This window comes from Oncorhynchus nerka, linkage group LG24, assembly GCF_034236695.1.
Source record: "Oncorhynchus nerka isolate Pitt River linkage group LG24, Oner_Uvic_2.0, whole genome shotgun sequence".
Taxonomy (NCBI): Eukaryota; Metazoa; Chordata; class Actinopteri; order Salmoniformes; family Salmonidae; genus Oncorhynchus; species Oncorhynchus nerka.
Genome location: NC_088419.1, coordinates 31,641,958 through 31,668,100, shown reverse-complemented (window position 1 = coordinate 31,668,100; position 26,143 = coordinate 31,641,958). Strand labels below are relative to the sequence as shown.

At 40.6% G+C, this 26,143-nt stretch overlaps 1 protein-coding gene across 1 annotated transcript in view; it reads right to left on the bottom strand.

Annotated features, from left to right (window-relative positions):
• Window positions 1-7,283: 7,283 nt before the first annotated feature.
• LOC115107856 (potassium voltage-gated channel subfamily H member 5-like) overlaps window positions 7,284-26,143 on the bottom strand; it is a 90,339-nt gene continuing 71,479 nt past the window's right edge. Inside the window, exons 11-13 of the mRNA XM_065008487.1 lie at window positions 12,565-12,759; window positions 7,667-8,416; window positions 7,284-7,526 (exon numbers count right to left, since the gene is read on the bottom strand). Coding sequence (XP_064864559.1) covers window positions 7,284-7,526; window positions 7,667-8,416; window positions 12,565-12,759 — 1,188 coding nt within the window. The remainder of the gene's footprint in view (window positions 7,527-7,666; window positions 8,417-12,564; window positions 12,760-26,143) is intronic.

Here is a 26,143-nt window from a genome sequence, read left to right as displayed (position 1 = left end):
CATGGAATACAGGCAACATCTGAACCAAGCTAAAGGCTATAGCTGCTGTTTCCAAGGAGTGGGACACGAATCCAGATGCTTATAAGAAATCCCGCTATAGCCTCAGACGAACCATCAAACAGGGAAAGTGTCAATACAGGACTAAGATTGAATCCTACGACACCGGCTCTGACACTGGCCGATGTGGTAGACTGAAAAATATTAGGGAAACCCAGCCACGAGCTTCCCAGTGATGCGAGCCTACCAGACGAGCTAAATGCCTTTTATGCTGGCATCGAGGCAAGCAACACAGAAGCATGCATGAGAGTACCAGCTGTTCCGGATGACTGTGTGATCACGCTCTAGCCGATGTGAGCAAGACCTTTAAACAGGTCAACAGACAGATTACCAGGACGTGTACTCAAAGCATGCGCAGACCAACTAGTAAGTGTCTTCACTGACATTTTCAACCTCTCCCTGACAGAGTCCATAATACCTGCATGTTAGAAACAGTCCACCGTAGTCCCTGTGCCCAAGAAAGCGAAGGTAGCGTGCCTAAATGATTACCACCCCATAGCATAGACCCGTAGCACTCACGTTGGTAGCCATGAAGTGCTTTGAAAAGCTGGTCATGGATCACATCAACACCATCATGCTAGAAACCCTAGTCCCACTCCAATTCGCATACCACGCCAAAAGATCCACAGATGACACAATCTCAATCGCACTCCACACTGGCCTTTCCCACCTGGACAAAAGAAATAGCTATGTGAGAATGCTGTTCATTGACTACAGCTCAGCGTTCACCACCATAGTCCCCACAAGGCTCATCACTATAAGGACCCTGGGACTAAACACCTCCCTCTGCAACTGGATCCTGGACTTCCTAACGGGCTGCCCCCAGGTTGTAAGGTTAGGCAACAGCACATCTGCCACGCTGATTCTCAACACTGGGGCCCCTCAGGGGTGCGTGCTTAGTCCCCTCCTGTACTCCCTCTTTACCCACGACTGCATGGCCAAGCACGACTCCAACAACATCATTAAGTTTGCTGATGACACAACAGTGTCAGTGGCAGGTCAGAGACCTGGCAGTATGGTGGCATGACAACAAGCTCTCCCTCATTGTGAGCAAGACAAGGAGCTGATCGTAGATTATAGGAAAAGGAGGGCCGAACAGGCCCCCATTAACATCGACGGGGCTGTAGTGGAGCGGATTTGAGGGTTTCATCACCAACAAACTATCATGGTCCAAACTAGAGGTCGACCGATTATGATTTTTCGATACCGGTACCGATTATTGGAGGACCAAAAAAGCCGATACCGATTAATCGGACGATTTTTTGAATTTTTTAAAATTTGTATGACAATTACAACAATACTGAATTAACACTTATTTTAACTTAATATAAAACATGAATAAAAATCAATTTAGCCTCAAATAAATAATGAAACATGTTCAATTTGGTTTAAATAATGCAAAAACAAAGTGTTGGAGAAGAAAGTAATATGTGCCATGTAAAAATGTGTGGTATGTAAAAATGCTAACGTTTAAGTTCCTTGCTCAGAACATGAGAACATATGAAAGTTGGTGGTTCCTTTTAACATGAGACTTCAACACTCCAAGGTAAGAGGTTTTAGGTTGTAGTTAATATAGTATTTATAGGACTATTTCTCTCTATACCATTTGTATTTCATATACCTTTGACTCGCCCCTACCTGGGCTCGAACCAAGAACACATCGACAACAGCCACACTCGAAGCATCGTTACTCATCGCTCCACAAAAGCCGCGGTCCTTGCAGCGCAAGGGGAATAACTACTCCAAATCTAAAGAGTGACGTTTGAAACAGTATTAGCGCACACCCAGCTAACTAGCTAGCCATGTCACATTGGTTACACCAGCCATTAGGCTGATAGGCTTGAAGTCATAAACAGCGCTGTGCTTGCGAAGAGCTGCTGTACAGGGAGAATACTGCAAGAGCGGCCCATGTTCTGAATTGTGTCGTTGTACATTCCAAAAGTGCTGAACAAATAGTTATATTGACTACGTCCGTCCGAACTCGCTCATTAATGTCTTAATCGAAATTACAGATTGCCTCTTATCCACTCATCATCCCGTTATGCCATAGTTTGTACATCTCAAATGGCAGTAGAAACCACATTTGTCTAAGCAAGTCAGCCATATCAGCTATGTTTTTTTTTAAAGGAGGTAAATTAGGCTGAATGTTTCACTGCCAGACAACGCTCCGCCTATAGCCAGGTGTGGCAGTGGTATGGTGCTGGGACTGCTGTTGAGACTGGCATGAATCTAAACCATTTTTGGGGAGTTTGCCCCACCAAGATTTACATGCTAAAATCACCACTGATTCTACCTTATTTTAGCCAGCTCCTATTATTATTTTGGATGTCTAGGTTTTTCATGGGTCGACAGATGTGATGATGCCGGTGACCCTCGTATTTAGAAAAATGTAAGTTGTTTTCCTGTAACAGTTGCTTGTTTTCCATTTTATTTGAATCAAAACCAAGCCTTCAGTAGGTCAGCAAAAAAAGAAACGTCCTCTCACTGTCAACTGCGTTTATTTTCATCAAACTTAACATGTGTAAATATTTGTATGAACATAAGATTCAACAACTGAGACATAATCTGAACGAGTTCCACAGACATGTGACTAAAAGAAATGGAATAATGTATCCCTGAACAAAGGGGGATCAAAATCAAAAGTAACAGTCAGTATCTTGTGTGGCCACCAGCTTCATTAAGTACTGCAGTGCATCTCCTCCTCGTGGACTGCACCAGATTTTCCAGTTCTTGCTGTGAGATGTTACCCCACTCTTCCACCAAGGCACATGCAAGTTCCTGGACATTTCTGGGGGGAATGGCCCTAGCCCCCACCCAACAGGTCCCAGACGTGCTTAATGGGATTGAGATCCGGGCTCTTCGCTGGCCATGGCAGAACACTGACATTCCTGTCTTGCAGGAAATCACTCACAGAACAAGCAGTATGGCTGGTGGCATTGTCATGCTGGAGGGTCATGTCAGGATGAGCCTGCAAGAAGGGTACGACATGAGGGAGGAGAATGTCTTCCCTGTAACACACAGCGTTGAGATTGCCTACAATGACAACAAGCTCAGTCCGATGATGCTGTGACACACCGCCCCAGACAATGACGGACCCTCCACCTCCATTTCGCTCCAGAGTACAGTCCTCGGTGTAACACTCATTCCTTCAACGATAAACGTGAATCCGACCATCACTCCTGGTGAGACAAAACCGCGACTTGTCAGTGAAGAGCACATTTTGTCAGTCCTGTCTGGTCCAGCGACGGTGGGTTTGTGCCCATAGGCGACGTTGTTGCCGGTAATGTCTGGTGAGGACCTGTCTTACAACAGGCCTAAGCCCTCAGTCCAGCCTCTCAACCTATTGCGGACATTATGAGCACTGATGGAGGGATTGTGCGTTCCTAGTGTAACTCGGGCAGCTGTTGTTGCCATCCTGTACCTGTCCCGCAGGTGTGATGTTCGGATGTACCGATCCTGTGCAGGTGTTGTTACACGTGGTCTGCCACTGCGAGGACAATCAGCTGTCTGTCCTGTCTCCCTGTAGAGCTGTCTTAGGAGTCTCACAGTACTTTATTTTTTGGAAAGGTAACAATCAAGTTCAAGTTTTATTACAGGAACATGGCATTCAATACAAACTGAAATCCATGAGCATGCTAGTGGAAATGGATTGTATCAGAGTTAGCTGATTTTGAATGCACTGTTAACCCGCGGAAGACACATTTCAGTTGAATACATTCAGTTGAACAACTGGCTAGGTATACCCCATTCCCATTAACCCACTGGACAAAACTGGTTGAATCAAGATTGTTTCCATACTATTTCTACCAAAAACATCTATGATGACATTGACTCAACATGGAAAACTGATTTGCAAAGAATCATCAACATATGGCCATTTCTTTTTTTTCTTTTTTCATCCAACTTTTAACCGAAATCCAATGACATGGCAACATTTTTGTTGATTTCACATTGAATTCACATTAGTTGAAACCTCAACCAGATGTTGATAAGATGTCTGTGCCCATTGGGAACTGATACAAACTGTTTCCACTAGCATTGCTACATTCTCCAAAAGTCAGATTCTGGACATTGCTATATGACCAGCTAACATATTTCTAAATGGTTTGGTTGAAACAACATCCTAGAGAAGTCTAATTAGCTAAAACTGGCTCAAATCAAACATTTTGTTTGAAATATTATTGTGCTTGCTCATATTTCAGAGCACATGGTTAAGGTTCAGATGACACCAACACAGACTAAATGTGTCTTAAATGAGGCCGTGATAAGACCAAATGTCCCAACAAAAATAATTTCTCAATAATCCTTCAGCAAACAAATGTCAAATATGCCAAAATGTTTTCCTCCAAAGTACCTTTTAAATTTCAGAAATATCCAAAACCCAATGGTATATTCTTGTTCCAGTTTCTCTGTCACTTGTGCTCCCTCTCTGGCCTCTAGGTCACCAGGCTGCTCATTATGGCACACAACTGTCACCATCGTTACGCTCACCTGGACTCTATCACTTCCCTGATTACCTTCCCTATATATGTCACTCCCTTTGGTTCCTTCCCCAGGCGTGATTGTTTCTGTTTCAGTTTCATGTCTGTGTGCTGTAGTGTTTCTTGTTCTGATTATTTTATTAAAACACTCACTCCCTGAACTTGCTTCCCGACTCTCAGCGTTATATTCACACTGAATGACCCATAGTCGGGAATTCTATCACACTTATTCTGCAGAAATCACATTGTTCCTGTGCAACAGCTAAAAACATTTTAATTCATGTAATTAGACAAGATAAAACAAAGTCATTCTGATTTTAATTAAAGTTGTACATTTTTGCAAACACAAACAATAAATGTGTGTGCGGACTGAATCAGCATCTTGAATCTGGCCTAGTCATGCTTACATAGTCTTTATATAGTGTCGGCTCTGTGTTCGTGTTTGTTATATAAGGTGTCTTATCAAGGCAATTTCTGTAGATATGTCAACTTTCCAAAATGCATTCAATCAGTTGTGGACATGGTAACTCTCTACACAAAGTGGTAGCTAACAATATGATATGGTAAACAATGAGGATGCTTCCATTAATTTCCATCTGGGAAAATAAATCTCAAGCACATGCATGAAAGTCCTCTCTATGCAAGCATAATCCACAAACAGTTTTGTATCTTTGTAAAATTGGAATTAACATTTTTGTATGAAACATTTTTAGTATAACGAAAAACTAAGGGGAGTGTATGGTTGAAATCACTTTGCATTAAAAACCTCTGCATTAAACAGCTTAGTAACTTCTCAACACTACCATTTGGTCTATAAGCATAACTAAATCATGTTGTACTGGAGGTGGTCATTGAGAAACTAAGGCACAGATGTAATCACGCAATAATATCACATTTAGAATACATTTGTGCTAATCATTATCTCATGAAGACTTACCTTAGGTCGGGTTTTTGATTCATCTCTACATGCATAGTTATAATGTGCTTGTAGTTTTTATAGTGTAGTCTGTAGTTTTTAGCTTCATTGTTCATAGTGTACGTACATACAGTATATTCTGTTTGTCTGCCTGTATATCCTGTTTATCTGCCTATATATTCTGTTTATTGTGGCAGCACCAATTTCAGATCCCTGTTGCAAATTGTGGTGGCAGAATTTAGGGTGAGCTGTTGTAACTTCTCAATGGATATGTTCTGTGTCGGACTGTGATGTTATGCCTTTCATAGACTCCTGTTATGTCTACATCCTAAAAGAATGTTGCTTGTATAAAATAACTGTTGCTTAACATTATGATTGTATTATCACCTCCCACTATATAATGGACATGGAACCATTTACTCTTTGAGTTCTTCCCTGTGAAATCAGAGATACATCTCCCCTGCAGCTGTTTGATTAAATATTGTTCTATTATATCATTAAATCATCTCTGCCTTAATCTTTGGATCGAGTTTTCCACAGCAAAAAGTATTTTTTTGCGAATAAAGGTGATTCGGATTCTGTCAATTAGACAGTCACAGAGGCTATTTGCCTAAACAGGGCCTGTTTTCATGTCATTGATGTACTGAATATTTGATCAATTAAAACAGCTTTAGATCTTATCAATACAGGTGTGTAGTGTTAGACTATACCTGTGTATCAAGCATTTCTTTGTGTTGGGCCCACACTGGTAACCAACCTTCTGTCAATCAGGTTGAACAATATTTATATTTAACCAGGTAAGTCAGTTAAGAACAAATTCTTATTTTCAATGACGGCCTAGGAACAGTGGGTTAACTGCCTGTTCAGGGGCAGAATGACAGATTTGTCAGCTCGGGGGTTTGAACTTGCAACCTTCCGGTTACTAGTCCAACACTCTAACCACTAGGCTACCCTGCCGCCCCATAATAAAACAGCTTTAGATCTTATAAAGTTGTGTAACCAGGAAGTCTACAAGATTATTATTGACTACTCTAAGCATTGCACTTTGCAATCACAATATGAATCAGTGATTTTCAATCTTCTGACCTACTAGTGGATCACGATATGAATCAGTGATTTACAACATTCTGACTTACTAATTGATCAGGATATGAATCAGTGATTTACAACCTTCTGAACTACTAGGGGGCCTTCTGTCTGATTCTTATTGTCAGATTGTTCATTATTATATTGACAGATTGCTTCTGTATGGGGTGATCACAACAACCCTTAAATCCAGGGCTGCCAACACAAAAATAAGTCAACAAAATGGAAATCTTTAATTTCCAATTCAAATGCTAACTAAAGATTAACCATGATTAACCTAAATGAGGGAAGTTGCTAAATGAGGGAAGTTTTCTTCGGTAACATGTTTGTTTATGTGACCCAAGCTCTTACAAATCGTTTTACTGCTTAGCTGTTTGTGCTCAGTATAGAAGGTCTATAGACTGGACCTGGGAAGAGCAGACTCAATGTGAAAGAACATCAACAAAGTCAAAAACTGTTAAATCCCTGTGCTACTGTACTGAAGATACTGTACAGTGAAAAATCTGTATCTTAAAATCATTTATGCATGCAGTCAACTGCATAAATGTACAAGCAATTGCAATCCAAAGGTTTCTTTAAAATGTCTTTGGCAGGCCAGAATCCAGCTGGACATGCAAATGGTTATTTACACTAAAACAATTTCCCACCTAAATTCTGTGTCCAGTTTCCTCAACTTGTCCATTAAAGAAAAAGATTGGGCACGGAAGTTGGCGCAAATAAATACATCAATGTTTTTTTGTCATTCAAAAAGGTCCATTGTCTCTCTCAATGTCCGGTGTGACAGGTCTTGACACGGTGAAGATGTCCTGGCATTTGATCTTAGCCTTGGGGGTAGAGGTCTGCGGCAGTGAGAGCCTCCTCTTCTCAGACAGCAATCTGAGGATCTCACTAACTTGGGCTTCAAGTGTTGATAAACGGCCACTCAGCATCTGGATATCTCCCTTCAGCTCCAGCTTGGCCTCCTGGAGAGTGGACTGGAGCAGCACCTGTTCAGACATGGGTTGGAAGGGGTGGCCAAGCACACCCACACTCCCAACCCCGAGGCTGTGGTCAAAAGGACTTCTCCCCACTGGACTCCGCTCATAGGGGCTTGGTGCGTCCCCTGCCCTGTCGATCCGAAGATCACTCTTGGTAATGCCACTGTCGCAGGAGTCTGTCTTGTGGAGTGCGCTCTTCTCGTCGCCCCCTCTCCTGTGCTGCTGACGCCACCCCCGCTGCTGCTCTCCCCACCTTCTGCCTCCTGGCTCTTGCTGTCATCAGTCAACTGTTCTGAGGATTGGGACACATCACCCCATTCCTCCTCTTCTTTCTGCTGTGGCCCTTCAGGTTCATCGGGGGCCAGTGGCACCGCCACTGTAGCATTCTTAAACCTCATCCAGCCTTGACCACCACCTCCACCCCTGGGCCGTACCAGACTGGTGACCCTCAGGCAGTTCTGGTCCACCACACTGGGCTTCAGCTCCTTGACCTCGTGACAACCAGTGTGAATGGGCTCCCCAGTGTGGACATAGGCCAGTGAACTCTGCAACGGGGTGATCTGGGAGACAGTAACTACACTGGAGCCACCGCTTGTAGTCCCTCCACCTGTGCCAGGTGCCCCATTCTGCATCGGGGAGCCATTTTGGTGCTGCAAGGGGTGAGTCTGACACTGTTGGTGTGGGAGATTGGTAAGGGGGTGGTGGTGGTCAACCTGAAGCCGGTTGCGCTCCAGGTCAGGCTGAGCTTGGATTGGCATGCGAATCTCTTTCTGCTGCTTGAACTTCTGGAAGAGCTTGCGAACCGGGTGGTCAATAGGAATAGAGAGCATTACTTCATTCTTCTGCTGCCGGCGCTCTTCTTCCTCCTTCTTCACATCGGCGATCTTTCGGAAGATTATCTGCAGAGATATTGCGAGAGGAAGAGAGATCTATGCGTAAGGACAGGCTGGTGAATCAGAACATGCCTCAATCACAAGTATACTGTCTTGCATATACTACGCTTCTGGCAGGGCATGTTTTTCCAACCACCATACAATTAAAAATATAATGCTATAATTTAATGGGATGAACACAAAACATTACAATTGTGATAAATATGTCGACAACTAGCAACTAAACGGAGCACCAAAACAACTCATGCACATACTGAACTGAGCAGTGTTACTGATTGCATGTTCACTATATACAGTTTTGCCATTACTTGCAAATTAAAGCTAACATATAAACCTGAAGAGGCATAAACTTGTGCTGCATAGACCTAGAGGAAAAACAAATCACTGTTAACAAAATAAGACTTAAGTTTATAGATTTTTCAGTACTAACGTCTAGCGACATTACAGACGGACACCAAATTGTATTGAGAGAAAAAAAAATCAAAAATGCACATCTATGATAGTTACAGATGTAGCAGATCTGTAATTTCCAATCACCGTATAGTGCACTGTCAATATTGTTGTAAATCTGCTAGTAAACATCTCATAATAATGCTCACATTGCTGATGCACCTGAAGTAAAATGAAAATACAATCATAGCAAATGATAGATCATTTGATCTAATAACTGTTGAGATTGTCACATATATATTTTGTTATATACACAATGGTAACACCTTGAGTTTAAACAATGAAAGACTGACACCTAGTGGCATATTTAATATGACATCAGCAACGTCTGATGACTCCCAACGTGACATCTGTGATAGGCTATTGGGTAATGCATATCTGATAGACATACATGTAATAAAATCGTCTTCGCCCCCTTCTCTCCATCTCTGGACCCTTTTGACTCTGGGTTTCTGTGCTGCCCTTAATGATGCTTTGATTACATACAGTATTAATTTGATGGTGTTAATACATTTTTCAGTCCTCTTACTGATAACCCAGGCAGGCATAACCAAACCAGCTTCACAAACTAGAGTGGGCACATAGTTGCTCCTTGGCTTTCTACTCTTTATATTAACGAGGATAAGAGCACCTTCTCTAGGAACAATTTGGGATTATTGTATTTGATAATACCACAATAGAACCTGAGGCATCTCATTATGAGGGATTTATTTTTTAAATTTGTGTTAGGTCTCGTTTCTTTATCTATCATTTAAGTTAATACACAGAGGCTACTACTCAAAGTAATGTTTTTCTCACTGTCAGTTCAGGCAACACTGGACTATCTTGGTGGGACCTTCAGGCACTCAATAGAGGTAAAAATAGAGCAGCACATACCGCTTGTTATCTACTCTGGAGAAAGGGTTCTACATGGAAGCTACAATGGTTCTACCTGGAACCAAAAAGGGTTCTTCAAAGGGTTTTCCTATGGGGCCAACAGAAGAACCCTTTATGGTTTTAAATAGCACCTTATCCTCTAAGAGTGTAGTAGCTTTAGAGACTGAGAGTGGAGGAGAGAAAGATCAAAAGATAGTGGCTGCCAGGTGTAAGTTGGGATCATTTGTTTTCTGCATTAAATCGAGGCAATCAGGAGTGAGAGAACAGCAGGGGGGGGACTTCGTTTTTCTTGGATAGACATTGAAAAACGGAAACATTTTTGTTTTTGCATACAAACCCCCCAAATACTTGATATTTAGATTTTCACATGTGGGTTGGTGTTAAATGTAGAATGCCTGTCATTGGACAAATGCACAGGCAACATTTCCTGTCCCTTACAAAATAGGAGTTCTAAATCCATTCTATTAATCTATTGTCTATTAATTAATCTATTACTATCTGTCCATACCGTGCCACAGTGCCAATATAAGTGAGTGAGCTGCTGTGATACCCAGGCCGTGTCCAGAAACAAAAATTCTGATCTTGGATTTCCTATTATTTTTCTATATACTTCCATGGTTGATTTCATTGATTCTCCAAATTAACTTCCCCTAATTGACAAATACCTTTTTTCCTACTACTTCCAAGTCAGTTGTAGAGGATCATCATTTCTTTTATTACCCCCTTTTCTCCCCAATTATGTGGTATCCAATTGGTAGTTACAGTCCCGTTCCATCGCTGCAAAGGTCGAGAGCCGTGCGTCCTCCGAAACACAACCCAGCCAAGCCGCACTGCTTCTTGACACAACGCCCGCTTAACCCGGAAGCCAGCCGCACCAATGTATCGGAGGAAGCGTGGAATACCTGGCGACCATGTCAGCGTGCATTGTGCCTGACTCGCCACATGAGTCGCTAGTGCGCAATGGGACAGGAACATCCCTGCCGGCCAAACCCTCCCTTGCTCAAGGGCACAAACGGCAGAAGGTGGCATCTGAAACTCTGATGTAAGTTAATAAACAGAGGCTATTGCCCAAACTACGGTCATTGTAACTGCTCTTGCCAACACACATCATCTTTGTGGAACCTTCAGGCACTTTTTTACCAATTGTTAACACACATTTGCTGAAACTACATCTCAGGTACTCAAAACTCTCAACACGAAACAGTTAGCCCCAAACCCCACAGATATCTTGCAAAATAAAACACATGAATCAAAATCATGTACTCCCTGCTCAAAATTAAACTCTGCATACAAATAAGGCACACACATCAAATGAATCTAACTTAGTGAAACCCAGATCACACTAATGTGACATATTCAAAACACTACTATCAGAACCTGTTTCACTGTAAAGACTACGATTTTGTTGTGATACAAGAAAGGAATAGAAATGCAAAAATGTATGTTTTATATTTCAACATGTCAAACAGGAAACTGTAAGCACACATACAGTAAAAATGTAAACATACAGTAAATATATTTTGCATATGTAAAGGAAGAAAAATAGTCCTATTTGTACTACTGTACTGCATGTTAGATCAATCGTATGGAATAGATAAAGAAACTGTCAAATCTAAATCATAAGTCAAGAAACAAATACAAAATCAGTCATGTCTGTTGTTTTGGTCCGTCCACAGATTTTCATCAACATCACAGGTGATATTCTCCTTGGCCAGATAGCGGGGGAAATATCTTCTGGCATTACACATCCACCCCTGACAGGACTCTGCTGGAATGCCACCATAGGCCTCCTCCATTGCCTGGAGAAGGGCCATATGTTCATGGGGTTTGCGATCATACGCCTACCGCTGCCATGCTGAAAACAACTCGTCAATGGGGTTGAGAAATGGGGAATATGGTGGGTGATAGATAATTGTAATCCTAGGATGGTCACGGAACCAGTTGTAGACCTGAGCATCCCGATAGAAAAAGATTGTTGTGTAAGGTGTTCAGGAAATGAAGGAGATGGGCAGTGTTGTATGATCACAAGGGTGGCATGGCGATGGAGGACCATATTGTGGCTCATAGTTGTACATATGGTGACATTTCCCCTGCACTGGCCAGGTACCTCAATGATGGCACGTTGACCAATGATGTTCCTTCCTCTACTCCTCGTCTTCGCCAAATTGAATCCAGACTCATCTATGAATTTGATTTCCTGGGGCATGGGACTTGCATCCAAATCCATGAAATTCTGAAATGACAATGAATACTGTAATTGCTGTATAGTAAAGTTCACTGGCAATGTTTCAAGAGTGTAATACTCGTACAATACTTACTTGCACATATTTGTACCATTTATCCTTCACTCTTTGGGAATTCCTTTCAAATGGGACTCTGTAGATTTGCTTCATTCGGAGATGGTGTTTCTTAAGGATGCAGGCTATGGTTGGAAAATGGCAGGGTTTTGAATAATCTGTTGTTGGATTTCTCGCAGTCTTATGGCATTTGCACAGTGGCAGCCTCCTGTTAGTCTGTAAATAGACACGTTCTACCTCCAAGTGGTGATCGTCTTTCAGTTCCACAACAACAAAATAGCATAGCATACAGTACAGTGAACACTACAGTAATACAGTATAAAAGATAAACATGTTACAAAGTAATATAGCTCTCAATTTCATACATACAGTACATGAAACATGGACTTTGTTTCCCCTTACATTATGTATTGGAATCTACCGTCTTTACTGTGCTTCACGTTGTTCTACTGTCAAGTAGTAAAAGTAGTAGATAGGTCCAATGTCTGCAGTACTATTATCATTTTGGAACGTCCAGATGATGGACGCTACGGTGAAGCGGCTCAGATCGGACTGCACTCTCTGCCCAACCTCTCTCAAGGTCAAACCATGGTTGACGACATGGTCCACTACGGTCGCCTGAATTTCTTGGTCTTCCTCCACCTCTACCTCCACCTCCATCTCTACCCCTACCTCCACCCCTACCTCCACCTCCACCCGCACCTCCACCTCCAGCTCGATCTCTCTCTGCCAATTTTGCTTCCATTGTTCTCGAAATACAGAAGTACTCCCCTGTGGCCTTTTTATCCATACCAAGGGTGTGATTGCAAAGTGAACATTTACGCATTTAACGTTTGCACATGTGAAGAGTGAAAGTGATCAATTGGTAATTGAACTTAGCTTGTTGAAGAGTGTTGCTTTTCATTTGCACACAAGATATTTTAGCTGTGAAGGTTATATGCCAAAGGTAGAGAATTGTGTGTTGTGTTTGGTCAAATATTTGGTATAGAATTGCAATCTGAGTGTAAAGCAAAACATGTGCCAGTAGTATTGCAGATTTGGTGTATGGTTCTGCTAAATGAGTTACAGGCATTGTGCCTCATGGGCCAGTTTTAGTGTGTAAAGAATTGAAAAAAAAACTGTAATAGAGGTAAAAAATAGAGCAGTGCTTGTCCCTGGTTATACCTTCATGGTCTTTTAGCATCGCTACATGTTCTGCCATTGCATGTTACTTCTCATCAACCAGGGAGCCTCCCGGGAAACAATACATTCAGCCCCCCCTGCTACTTCAAATGGATTAAACTGCCACGTTTTTACTTAGTCGCTTTAGAGACTAACTGTGGGAGAGAGAAAGATCAAAAGACAGTGGCTGCCAAGGGTACGTTGGGATAAATTGTTTCTGCATTAAATCGGCGCAATCAGAAACGAGAAAACACTTCTTTTCTTTCTTGTATATAAAACAAATCTACTGAAAAATTGCTTTTTGCATATAAACCCCAAAAATACTTAATGTCCCTTACAAAATAAGAGTTCTAAATCCATTCTATTAATCTATTGTCTATTAATTAACCTATTAATAGCTGTCCATTACGTGTAAAGGTAAGTAAGTAAGTAAATTAGTGAGTGAGTGAGTGAGTTGCCGTGATGCCCAGGCCCTGTCCAGAAACAAAACAATGATGGCCTACCAAGAGTCAAAAAAAGCCTGCCAGGACGTATCCTGGGAAAACTATTTGAGAAACGTTGATTGGCTAATGGCCAACAATCTGCGTAAACCGTAACTAAAAGTACAGCTATCATTCTTGTAAAGAAATTATAATGAAAAAACAAACATTAATAGATTTATTTTTATAAATAATGTTTTGTTGTTGCATTTAACTGCTTAACTGATGTTATCGAGGTCATTTCCTTAGTAGGCGACGTCAGAGGTCACCATGTGGGAGAAGTGGGAACTCAGGATCCATGTTCCCTCTATTTTTTTCTGGCACTGAGCAAATTTCAGGTCTTCTGAGCACAAACTTGAACATTGTGAAAATGCTGTGCAACTTCCAGCGGCGGTTTACTGCGAACACTGAGGCTGTATTCGCTTTAAGTTACAGTATTAGACCGTGGTCAAGTAAGGTACTGTGGCTATTTGATCATAACGTAGGCTGACCAGAGTGGCTTAGCATCAAAACCTATGGAGAAAAAGCATACCGTAACATTTTAAAACCTCTTAAGGATCGGACCCAATACATACATTTTATGTATGGGTGGTCCCGGGAATTGAACACACTACCCTGGCATTACAAGCCCCATGCTCTACGAAACTGAGATATAAAGGACCACTGTTGTTTGATGCAAGAAACCACTTTACAAAATAAAATTCATTATTATTCCCATACCATTATTACAGAGAATCAGACAAAATCATGCTACCCTCTGTCTATTGGCTATTTAGCTTCTTCGAGCCTTTTTAAAAATACAACATTGCCCATTTTAGACAAAAAAGCTGTTTTCATACTCACTTGTGAAAAATGTCTAGAAATGTACAAAGGATAAGAACAAATGTGCACACTTGGCTACATGCAGCTCTCGCTTTGATCTCAAAACAAGCGTATCTAATCATGACCGCTCATGCTGTAAACATAGTCCAGTTCAACGTGAATGGCACAGATCCATATATGGCAATGGCCTATTTGCATATAGTCCTACTGCAGCTCTGATTGTTTTTTCTGCACTGGTCTGTGTAGAGTACGGTCTGAGTCTTGAGTGTCAATGTAAAAGAATCCTGCTCTTGCATAGTTAGTTCTGCGAACAAAATCTTGCATAGTTTGTTCTGTTTCGGTATGTTGCATTGAAAGTGGATAATATTGATTGATTCCATCACAATTCCCACAGTAAAGGGAAATGTAGTGTGTTCACTAAAGGGGAAAACTCTAGACAGTTGAGTGAAGTAGTTCAATCTCGTGCAGGTTGATATTTATTTTGTGCGGCAGTCCCGGGGAGTTGCGTTCCCGCAGATTAGAGGGAACATTGCTCAGGAAAAACAGACGAGTTTCTCACTACTAATTACCAGTTGGAGGGCTGTTCATGGGGATTTGTCCCAGTCGTATGTGATAAATTCCCACTTGGTCATGAATGCAGCACACTTCCATGGTTGTTTTTTTGTAACTTTATTCAACTAGGCAAGTCAGTTAAGAACACATTCTTATGACAGCCAACCGGGGAACAGTGGGTTGATTGCCTTGTTCAGGGGCAGAACGACAGATTTTTACCTTGTCAACTCGGGGATTCAATCAAGCAACCTTTCGTCCACTGGCCCAAAGCTCTAACCACTAGGCTACCTGCCGCCCCATTGACTCTCCCATTTAACTGCCCCTAATTGACACTTTTTTTGCTACAAGTTTTGAGTCCATTGGAGAGGATCATTTTGAGCAAAGTGAGGTGTAGAATCACTGATCTACAAATGGTATTCCCTGCCTAATAATAGATTTTGTGCAGTCAAGATTCGCAGAGCTATGCCTCCCATGACCCCGCCAAACACACGCACACCAGGAGGCTGAAAGCAGTATGGGTCAGCCGCAGAACAGTGCCCCTGGAGCAGATTAGGTAGTTCAATTACTTGCTCAAGGGCAAAAGGCAGAAGGTGGCACCTGAAACTCTGATTCCAGCAACCCTCCAGTTGCCAGCTCACTCCCACCAAATTTGTCCTTGTCCGTTATTAGGTCCAAAACAGCAAAGCTCTGGTTACTGGCCTACTGAAATATCCAACAATTCACAGACGTGACATCTGTGATAGGACATTGAGTAATATATATCTGATGGGCGTACATATAATGAAATAGTCTCCATCCTCTTTTTCTCCATCTCTGGACCCTTTTTGACTCTGGGTTTCTGTGCTGCCCTTAGTGATGCTTTGATTATATACAGTATTACTTAGATCAGTGCATTCGGAAAGTATTCAGACCCCTTGAGACTTTTATAATTTTGTTATGATACAGCCTTATTTTAAAATTGATTTGTTTTTTTCCTCATCAATCTAACAATACCCAATAATGACAAAGCGAAAACAGGTTTGTAAATGTATTACAAATAAAAATCAGAAATAACTTATTTACATAAGTATTCAGACCCTTTGCAATGAGACTCAAAATTGAGCTCAGGTGCATCCTGTTTCCATTGATCATCCTTGATATGTTTCTACAACTTGACTGGGGTAAATTCAGTTGATTGGACATGATCTGGAAAGGCACACACCTGTCTATATATGGTCCCACGGTTGACAGTGCATGTCAGGGTACCCCAACAAATTCTGCAACATTGAAAGTCCCCAAGAACACAGTGGCCTCCATCATTTTTAAATGGAAGAAGTTTGGAACCACCAAGACTCTTCCTAAAGCTGGCTGCCTGGCCAAACTGAGCAATTGGGGGAGAAGGGGCTTGGTCAAGAACCCGGTGGTCACCTTGATCAAGCTCTAGAGTTCCTCTATGGAGATGGGATAACTTTTCAGAAGGACAACCATACATTTTACATTTAAGTCATTTAGCAGACGCTCCATCTCCATAGCACTCCACCAATCAGGCCTTTATGGTAGAGTGGCCAGCCAAAAGCCACTCCTCAGTAAAAGGCACATGACAGGCCGCTTGGCGTTTGCCAAACGGCACCTAAAGAACTCGCAGACCTTGAGAAACAAGATTCTCTGGTCTGATGAAGCCAAGATTGAACTCTTTGGCCTGAATGCCAAGTGTTACGTCTGGAGGACACCTGGCTCCATCCCTACAGTGAAGCATTGTGGTGGCAGCATCATGTTGTGGGGAGGTTTTTCAGTGGAAGGGACTGGGAGACTAGTCAGGATCGAGGCAAAGATGAATGGAGCAAAGTACAGAGAGATTCGTAACAAAAACCTGCTCCAGAGTGCTCAGGACTTCAGACTGGGGCAAAGGTTCACCTTCCAACGGGACAACAACCCTAAGCACACAGCTAAGACAATGCAGGAGTGGCTTTGGGACAAATCTCAATGTCCTTTAGTGGCCCAGTCAGAGCCCTGAATTGAACCCAATCGAACATCTCTGGAAAGACTTGAGAATAGCTGAGCAGCGACGCTCCCTATCCAACCTGACAGAGTTCGAGAGGATCTTCAGAGAAGAATGGGAGAAACTCCCCAAAGACAGGTGTGCCAAGCTTGTAGCATCATACCTAAGAAGCCTCGAGGCTTTAATCGCTACCAAACATGCTTCAACAAAGTACTGAGGAAAGAGTCTGAATACGTATGTAAATGTATTATTTCCGTTTTTTATTTTAAATACATTTGCAAAAAAATATAATACAATACTCCATATATATGGGGTATTGTGTGTAGATTGATGAGGGACAACCCCAATTTAATCAATTTAGAATAAGGCTGTAATGTAACAAATGTGGAATAAGTCAAGGGGTCTGAATACTTCCCGAATGCACTGTATAGCGTATTTTTCTTAAAGCTTGATGAGAGCATGGTTGTTCAGGGAAGGATGCAGGATAGTTGCTTAGCTTTGGAACATTCTCAGCACATTTAAGGAACTTAACGAAATAAATGTCATTACATTAACTGAACATTTCTTAAAAGTTCAAATGTGGTTACATTTAATTTAAATGTTGATAATGTTCTAGGAATATTCTCCCACTGGTTTGACATTGACAATGTTCTCAAATAGTTCAGAGAACTTTAAGAAACAATGTTCTTCTGTGGAAATGTCATTACTTCAGCATAACCTTTCCTACAGGTTCTCTCATGATTCTATTTAAAGTCATGTTCTCAAATTGTTCAGAGAACGTTAAAACGTTCTATAAAAACACACAAGAAAATTTTTGTAAAGTTCAGAGAACATTCTAAGAATATCATTTAAAAACATATACAGTACCAATCAAAAGTTTGGACACACCTACTCATTCAAGGGTTTTTCTTTATTTTTACTATTTTCTACATTGTAGAATAATAGTGAAGACATCAAACTATGAAATAACACATGGAATCAGGCAGTAACCAAAAACGTGTTAAACAAATCAAAATATATTTCATATTTGAGATTCCTCAACGTAGCCACCCTTTGCCTTGATGACAGCTTTGCACACTCTTGGCATTCTCTCAACCAGCTTCATGAGATAGTCACCTGGAATGCATTTCAAATAACAGATGTGCTTTGTTAAAAGTTAATTTGTGGAACTTCTTTCCTTCTTAATGCATTTGAGCCAATCAGTTGTATTGTAACAAGGTAGGGGGGGTATGCAGAAGACAGCCCTATTTGGTAAAAGACAAAGTCCATATTATGACACGAACAGCTCAAATAAGCAAAGAGAAATGACAGTCCATCATTACTTTAAGACATGAAGGTCAGTCAATATGGACAATTTCAAGAACTTTTAAAGTTTCTTCAAGTGCAGTCCCAAAAACCATCAAGCGCTATGATGAAACTGGCTCTCATGAGGACCGCAACAGGAAAGGAAGACCCAGAGTTACCTCTGCTGCAGAGGATAAGTTCATTAGAGTGAACTGCACCTCAGATTGCAGCCCAAATGAATGCTTCACAGATTTCAAGTAACAGACACATCTCAACATCAACTGTTCAGAGGAGACTGTGTGAATCAGGCCTTCATGGTCGAATTTCTGCAAAGAAACCACTACTAAAGGACACCAATCAGAAGAAGAGACTTGATTGACCCAAGAAACACGAGCAATGGACATTAGACAGGTGGAAATCTGTCCTTTGGTCTGATGAGTCCAAATTTGAGATTATTGGTTCCAACCACCGTGTCATTTTGAGACGCAGAGTGAACGGATGATCTCCGCATGTGTGGTTCACACTGTGAAGCATGGAGGAGGAAGGATGATGGTGTGGGGTGTGCGTTGCTGGTAACACTGATTTATTTAGAATTCAAGGCACATTTATGCAGCATGGCTACCACAACCTTCTACAGCGATACACCATCCCACCTGGTTTGCACTTAGTAGGACTATCATATGTTTTTCAACAGGACAATGACCCAACACCTCCAGTCTGTGTAAGGGCTATTTTACCAAGAAGGAAAGTGATGGAGTGCTGCATAAGATGACCTGGCCTCCACAATAACCCGATCTAAACCCAATCAAGACTGTTGGAAAAGTATTCCAGGTGAAGCTGGTTGAGAGAATGCTGAGAGTGTGCAAAGCACTCAACAAGGCAAACGGTGGCTACACCTTTTTGTGTAGTACATGATTCCATATGTGTTATTTCATACTTTTGATGTCTTCACTTTTATTCTACAATTTAGAAAATGAAAAAAAAAGAAAAACCCTTGAATGAGTAGGTGTGTCCAAACATTTGACTGGTACTGTCATATACATTTTGTTCTTAGTATGAATAGAACTCTCTCTATCCTCTATCTTGCCAAGTGTGTTAGACCCACACACTAATTATCCACACCTGATCTCAATGAGTGCTTGTTTCCTTTGAAATAGGTTCTGTTTGAATCAGGGCTGACCCTATTTAGTCGACTGGTTGATTGTTTGGTCGATAGGCTGTTGGTCGGCTGAGATTTTTTTTAGTTGCACACGCGGCAACTGTCTGATTCGTGCCTAGAATAATCCATTGCAATCCACGGGGAAGGCACAGTCCGGCCACGTTGTGTGCGCGAGCATTGCAAATTATTATTATACCAAATATAAAAATATTTATTTATTTATTTTTACTATAGACATAGGCAACTTAACATTTCACAGACATGGATCCACTAAACTAGACATGAGGTTGGCTAGGACTTAATACCCAGCCAACATAAAAAATATGAAAGACAAAAACCACCACCTCAGTCATGCATACATTTCAACAAACATTAAAGATATCATACATGTTCCCTCAGTTTCCACACCCATCTTGTTGCTGCCATACAGCATAGAGTAGCCCACTTTTTTTCAATATGAAATAATAATGCATTTGATTCATCCACTGTCTTAACAATGATGGATAATTTGATTTCCAGTTAAGTAAATGTTTTTTTTTTATTGCAGAGAAAAGAATGGTCCATCCCATTGGGTAGCTCATCGCAACCTCACATGCCATGTCTTGAAATATGCAGATAGACGGATTAAAATTTACATTGCAACACTTCTGATAGCCAACTTTCTAACTCCGCCCATAACTTTTGGACTTTATAGCACTCCCATGAATTATTGAGTCATTGCTTGACTCAACTGCCTTTGTGCTATAGAATTTGTGAATTTTGTCTCTTGTATAATACATTCGGTACATTCGTTTATACTGGATTAAACATACATTTTCGTTAAGTGTAATTTCGTTAATTATGTTCTATCACTCCCTCCATCATCGGATGGGGCCACAGTGTCTCCTAACCCCTCCTGTCTCAGCCTCCAGTATTTATGCTGCAGTAGTTTAAATGTCGGGGGGCTAGGGTCAGTCTGTTATATCTGGAGTATTTCTCCTGTCTTATCCGGTGTCCTGTGTGAATTTAAGTATGCTCTCTCTAATTCTCTCTTTCTCTATCTCGGAGGACCTGAGCCCTAGGACCATGCCTCAGGACTACCTGGCATGATGACTCCTTGTTGTCCCCAGTCCACCTGGCTGTGCTGCTGCTCCAGTTTCGACTGTTCTGCCTGAGGCTATGGAACCCTGGCCTGTTCACTGTGATTACTATTATTTGACCATGCTGGTCATTTATGAACATTTGAACATCTTGGCCATGTTCTGTTATAATCTCCACCATAGCCTGGTTCCTCTCTAGGTTTCTTCCTAGATTTTGGCCTTTCTAGGGAGTTTTTCCTAGCCACCGTGCTTCTACACCTGCATTGCTTGCTGTTTGGGGTTTTAGGCTGGTTTCTGTACAGCACTTGATATATCAGCTGATGTAAGAAGGGCTATATAAATACATTTGATTTGATTTGATCTTGAGCCAGTATCAGTTTATTTTTAAAATATTGGTTCCAATATAGGTTTGCAAGGTTTTGTATATCTCACATATCATATGAGTATTATTTTCTGACTGAAATAGGATTCCCTCAACATTGCTCTGATGTTCAAAAGATTTCAGATCTACATTTCGTGATATAACATTTTTAAGTTTCATGATTTAGAAAATGTCTACATTGATCAGTCCAAAATAGCTTTTGAATTCTGTAATGAAAATAATTGTATTTCCTATTGTTTCATTTAATTAGATCTGTTTTTATGTTGTTGAGTAATGGAATAAAGTTATCTTTATATATGTGTTGTTTGTTCTCACTTATTTCACATCTTAAATATTTGTTGTGATCCACTTAAAGGATTGCTTTAGATAATGAGTGATTTTTCCTATTGCCATTATTTACGTTTTTTCCCAAATACATTTTATATTATGAGATTTTAGAGTATTCTGGTAATATTTATATTGAGGGGGGCATTGAGTTTTCAATATTAGTCAGGTATATCAGGAGATCATCGGCAAATACATTTAGTTTATATTCATGTTTACCAATACTGATACCTGTTATGTTTGTGTCCTGTCTAATTCTTTCTGCTAGCGGTTTAATTGCAAGTGCAGACAGGAGGGGGGGAGAGAGGACATCCCTGTCTTGTGCTCCTTTCTAAAGCAAGTTAATCAGATCATGTATTATTTGTATATATTTTTGCTTTAGGATATTTAGATAATATTTTAATTAAATGTATTATTTGAAAGCTGGAAAGTTGAAGGCTTCTGAAGTTTTGAAATGAAATGGCCATTCAAGACGGTCAAAAACCTTTTCAGCATCAACAGCCATTATTTATATATCTACATCTGTTTTTTTAGCTTATTGTATTATACTGAACATGTCCTTGTATTTGTTCGCAAGTGTCTATTTTTAATAAACCCTATTTGATTAATATGTATCAAGTCTGGTAAGAACTTTGCCATTCTGTTTGATACATGGAATTAGGAAGCACTGAATTGAGTGACGTGTTGTCAAACATTTTGTCCCAGAATGTTGAATAAAATTCCATGGGAAAGCTGTCCATACCTGGTCTTTTTCTCTGCATGAATATTTTAACAGTGTCTAATATTTTGTTATGATTGATTTATATTTTTAGTGATTTGTTTTTGTCTGCTGATAGTTGCTTTAGGGTTGTTGAGTCTAAGATCAGTTGTAGGATCAGTCCAACTGTTGTTTAATTCGGATTTACAGTATATAGAATTTCATAGAAGCATTGTTGTTTCTAATTAAAGCATTTGTATCCTTATATTTTAAAATTATAACTGGTTTGACGTGTATTCGTTTTGTGAGGGCTGTGAGGTGTTTATGTAACGGCCGTTGGTGGTGGAAGAAGGTGAGGACCAATGCGCAGTGTGGTAAGTGTCCATCTTTTTAATAAAGTAAATGAACACTGAACAAAAACAACAAAGTGAACGAAACCGAAACAGTTCTGTCTGGTGCAGATACAAACACTCAACAGAAAACAATCACCCACACCACACAGGTGGGAAAAGGCTACCTAAGTATGATTCTCAATCAGAGACAACTAACGACACCTGCCTCTGATTGAGAACCATACCAGTCCAAACACAAAAACACCACATAGAAAAAGGAACAAAGACAACCCACCCAACTCACACCCTGACCATACTAAAACAACGATATAAGAAAAGAACTAAGGTCAGAACGTGACAGTTTACCAGGTTTATTTGCCATTCAATTGTGTGCTTTATATGAATTTAACCTGTAGTTGTTGGCTCTCTTCAAATAAAAGATTATATTCTTTCTTAAGTTCAGAAATGGTATTTTCTTCTTTACCTTGTAAATATTTTTTATGGGCCTTTTCTAAATTGGTGATTTATTTTTCATTCATTTTTATTTCTAACTCAGAATATATTATCATTACCCTTACGTATGCATGCAAAATTATGTCGGGGGTCAGTTTTTCTCTGTCCTCTATGTCTACATTTGTAATGGTAAAGTAAAAAAATAATTGTTTGCATATTTAGTAAATGTCGGGTCTTGAAGATGTGTTCTGTTCATTCTCCATATGTCACTAATTGTATTTTCTGTTGGTGTAGTTATACATCATGCAGGATAATTTTCTGATATCACTAAAGTCATGGATTTTTTAACCCAGTATATTGTTGAGTGCATTTTTGGAAAGACAAATGTAGTCAATTCTTGAATAGATTTTCTTACTTTGAGAAAAAAAGAAGTAGTCTTTTGTAGTTGAGAATAGTAATCTCCAGGTGTCCTGTAGGCCTGCCACTTAAGGCCTGCCACTTAAGGCCTGGAGAGTGGGTGCACCGAAAGGCCAGAGTGAGATGAGTTGAGAGGCACCACATAACGTGTCTGCCCTCCCAGCTACCCCGTCCCAATCCCTCGGATAGAACACATCTCCACTCTAAGCAATGACCACCATTAGATCTTAGCTATAATGGAAAAAAAATGAATAATAATGACTCAACGTCCTCTCCTAATCGAGCCAGAACTAATTCATTTTACAGAAGGTTTGCAAGTCTGAAAAAATCAACATAATTACATTGTAGTATAGATACATCCTTCTTTTCGCCCTCTCCCAAGTCAAGCGTATCCCTCTCCACCTCCCCCTCCCAGTTTTCCTCCCCCCTTTATCTCACCTAAGCCGAGCTTCCCCTCTTCCCTAACTGGATCAAGTACCCTCCCCCTTCCTCCCCCACCGCCTTACCCACCCAAACCACACATACACCGGCACACACATACACACACATACACTTGAGAGAGTATTTTATCTTTATGTAATCGAGACCATGTAATATCTAACAAAAGGGTATTTTTCATTTAATGATCTCTTATGCTTTATTATTTATTTATTTGTTGGTCCTCGATGCTTCCACTTCACAATAACAGCACTTATAGTTGACCGGGGCAGCTCTAGCAGGGCAGAAATTTTACAAACGGACTTGTTAGAAAGGTGGCATCCTATGACGGTGCCCCGTTAAAGTCACTGAGCACTTCATTAAGGTCATTCAACTACCAGTGTTTGTCTGTGGAGTTTGCATGGCTGTTTGCTCGATTTGATACCTGTTAGCAACGGGTGTGGCTGAAATAGCCGAATACACTAATTTGAAGGAGTGTCCATATACTTTTGTATATATAGTGTATCTTAAAATGTTCAGTGATGTAGAATTCACTACCAAATGAGCCTGGCGTGCCAGAGATGTTAAAGATGTTAAAATATTCACAGGATTGTGGTAAGAATGTGTCAGAATTGCTTATTTCTGAAGATGTTATTTCGTCCCATCTGTGATTGTAAAAAAAAAATTAAACTCTCCAGAGTGGCACAGTGGTCTAAGGCACTGCATCGCAGTGCTGAAGCTCCACTACAGCCAGGGTTTCGATCCCTGAACAGCTGCCCCTCAGTGACGGCCAGCAGCAGCAGCTCCGCCTCCGTGGTTAGATGGGCCATGCGAACATTGCTTGGATTGTTTTGCCAGCTATTTGCTATGAGGGAGAACTGCCCAAATGAAATTAGCAGATTTTCATAGCATAAATTATAATAGCACAATGTAAATAGACCATCTTGAAGGTGCTTAAATGTGCATCACTTCAGTCAGAACTTCTGGGTCTGTTCTAGTCTCCATCCCAATGAGGCTCTTGTGCCTGACGGTTTACTTCCTCACGTGAGACTAGATCTGTGCCATCAGTTACAGATGGCGCAAAAGCAAAAAACTAATTGTTATCAACTTCTAAAGAAACAATCTTAACAGTCATGGGAGCATGGGACCTGATAAACTGGACAACTAGATCCAACAAGAGTCAAAGCAAAGAGGCCAAGGGATACCCTAGCTAGAACCTTCTCGCGAATGAAAAAGCATGGCAAATTTTGCTTCCCCGTGTTTTTCATCAGGTTCTACTGAAGGTGATCAGGCCACATGTTGTGTGGACTAAAACAGCATAAAACAGGGTGTATCACAAAGCATGATGAAATTAATTAGCCAGATACAGTAATTTTGAGAAACATTGATAAATAGTTTGGTCTTTTTTTGGGTCAAATTAACCTTTGATAAGCATAGCTGAAGCTTGCTAGCTAGTCTTTCTAAACTAAACTTGCTAGCTAGTCTTTCTAGACTAAATCGGGAAATATAAAATAATTTCTGAATGAAAGTTAACTGGCTAGCGCATCATACTTTGTGACATTATGTTAACTAGCTATCCCCAGTTAGACAATGTATTTTCACTTATTGCATCTGCATGCTTGTTGCGTTCACCCTGGTTTCCACTAGTTACCATAAGCACAAAGTCAAAATTGGCTAAATCGTAAAAATTAATGAAAACAAAAGTTACCTTTTGTTTGGTCTTAATTTAAGGTTAGGCATAAGGTTAGCAGTGTGGTTAATATTAGGGTTAAGGTTAGGGTTAGGTTTAAAATCAGATTTGAAGAAAATACATTGTAGAAATATGAGGGCTATATGACTTGGTAGCTGTAGTAACTAGTGCAAACCGTTCTCCCTGGTGCTGGCTGCTCCTTCTAAATAGTATAATTTAATCTGTTCAAAAAAGTGGCAGCATGTGTAGCAGTCATTCGGTTTTTGACATACACCTCCCGCCCTGGGAATTCAGCCAATCAGAGGCCGCAGTTGTCAATGTAAATATCCATTTTATATGTTTGAAGATTCAATTTTGAGTTGTAAAATTCCATAGGAATGCATATCGTAACACATAATTACTCAAAATTAAAATATATTCTTACAATGGGACCATAGCAGATTGGTCTGATACTAGAATACTAAATGTATCAAGTAATATAATTGGCCTCAATAAACCCAACATGGGATTTTACTACATTATAATGGAATGTATGGAGCAGGTTTAATCAAATCAAAGTTTAATGGTGGCGTACACAGTTTAGCATATGTTAAAGTGGGTGCAGCGAAATGCTCGTGTTACTAGCTCCTAACAGTGCAGCAAAAATGTAAAAAAAAGTGCACAAATAATCATCAAGAATGTCATAACGAATCCAGTTGACAACCCGAATATCTGTCACGCCCTGATCTGTTTCACCTGTCCTTGTGATTGTCTCCACCCCTTCCAGGTGTCGCTGATTTTCCCCAGTGTATTTATCCCTGTGTTTCCTGTCTCTCTGTGCCAGTTCGTCTTGTATGATTTTCCAAGTCAACCAGCATTTTTCCCGTTCTCCTGCTTTTTGCTAT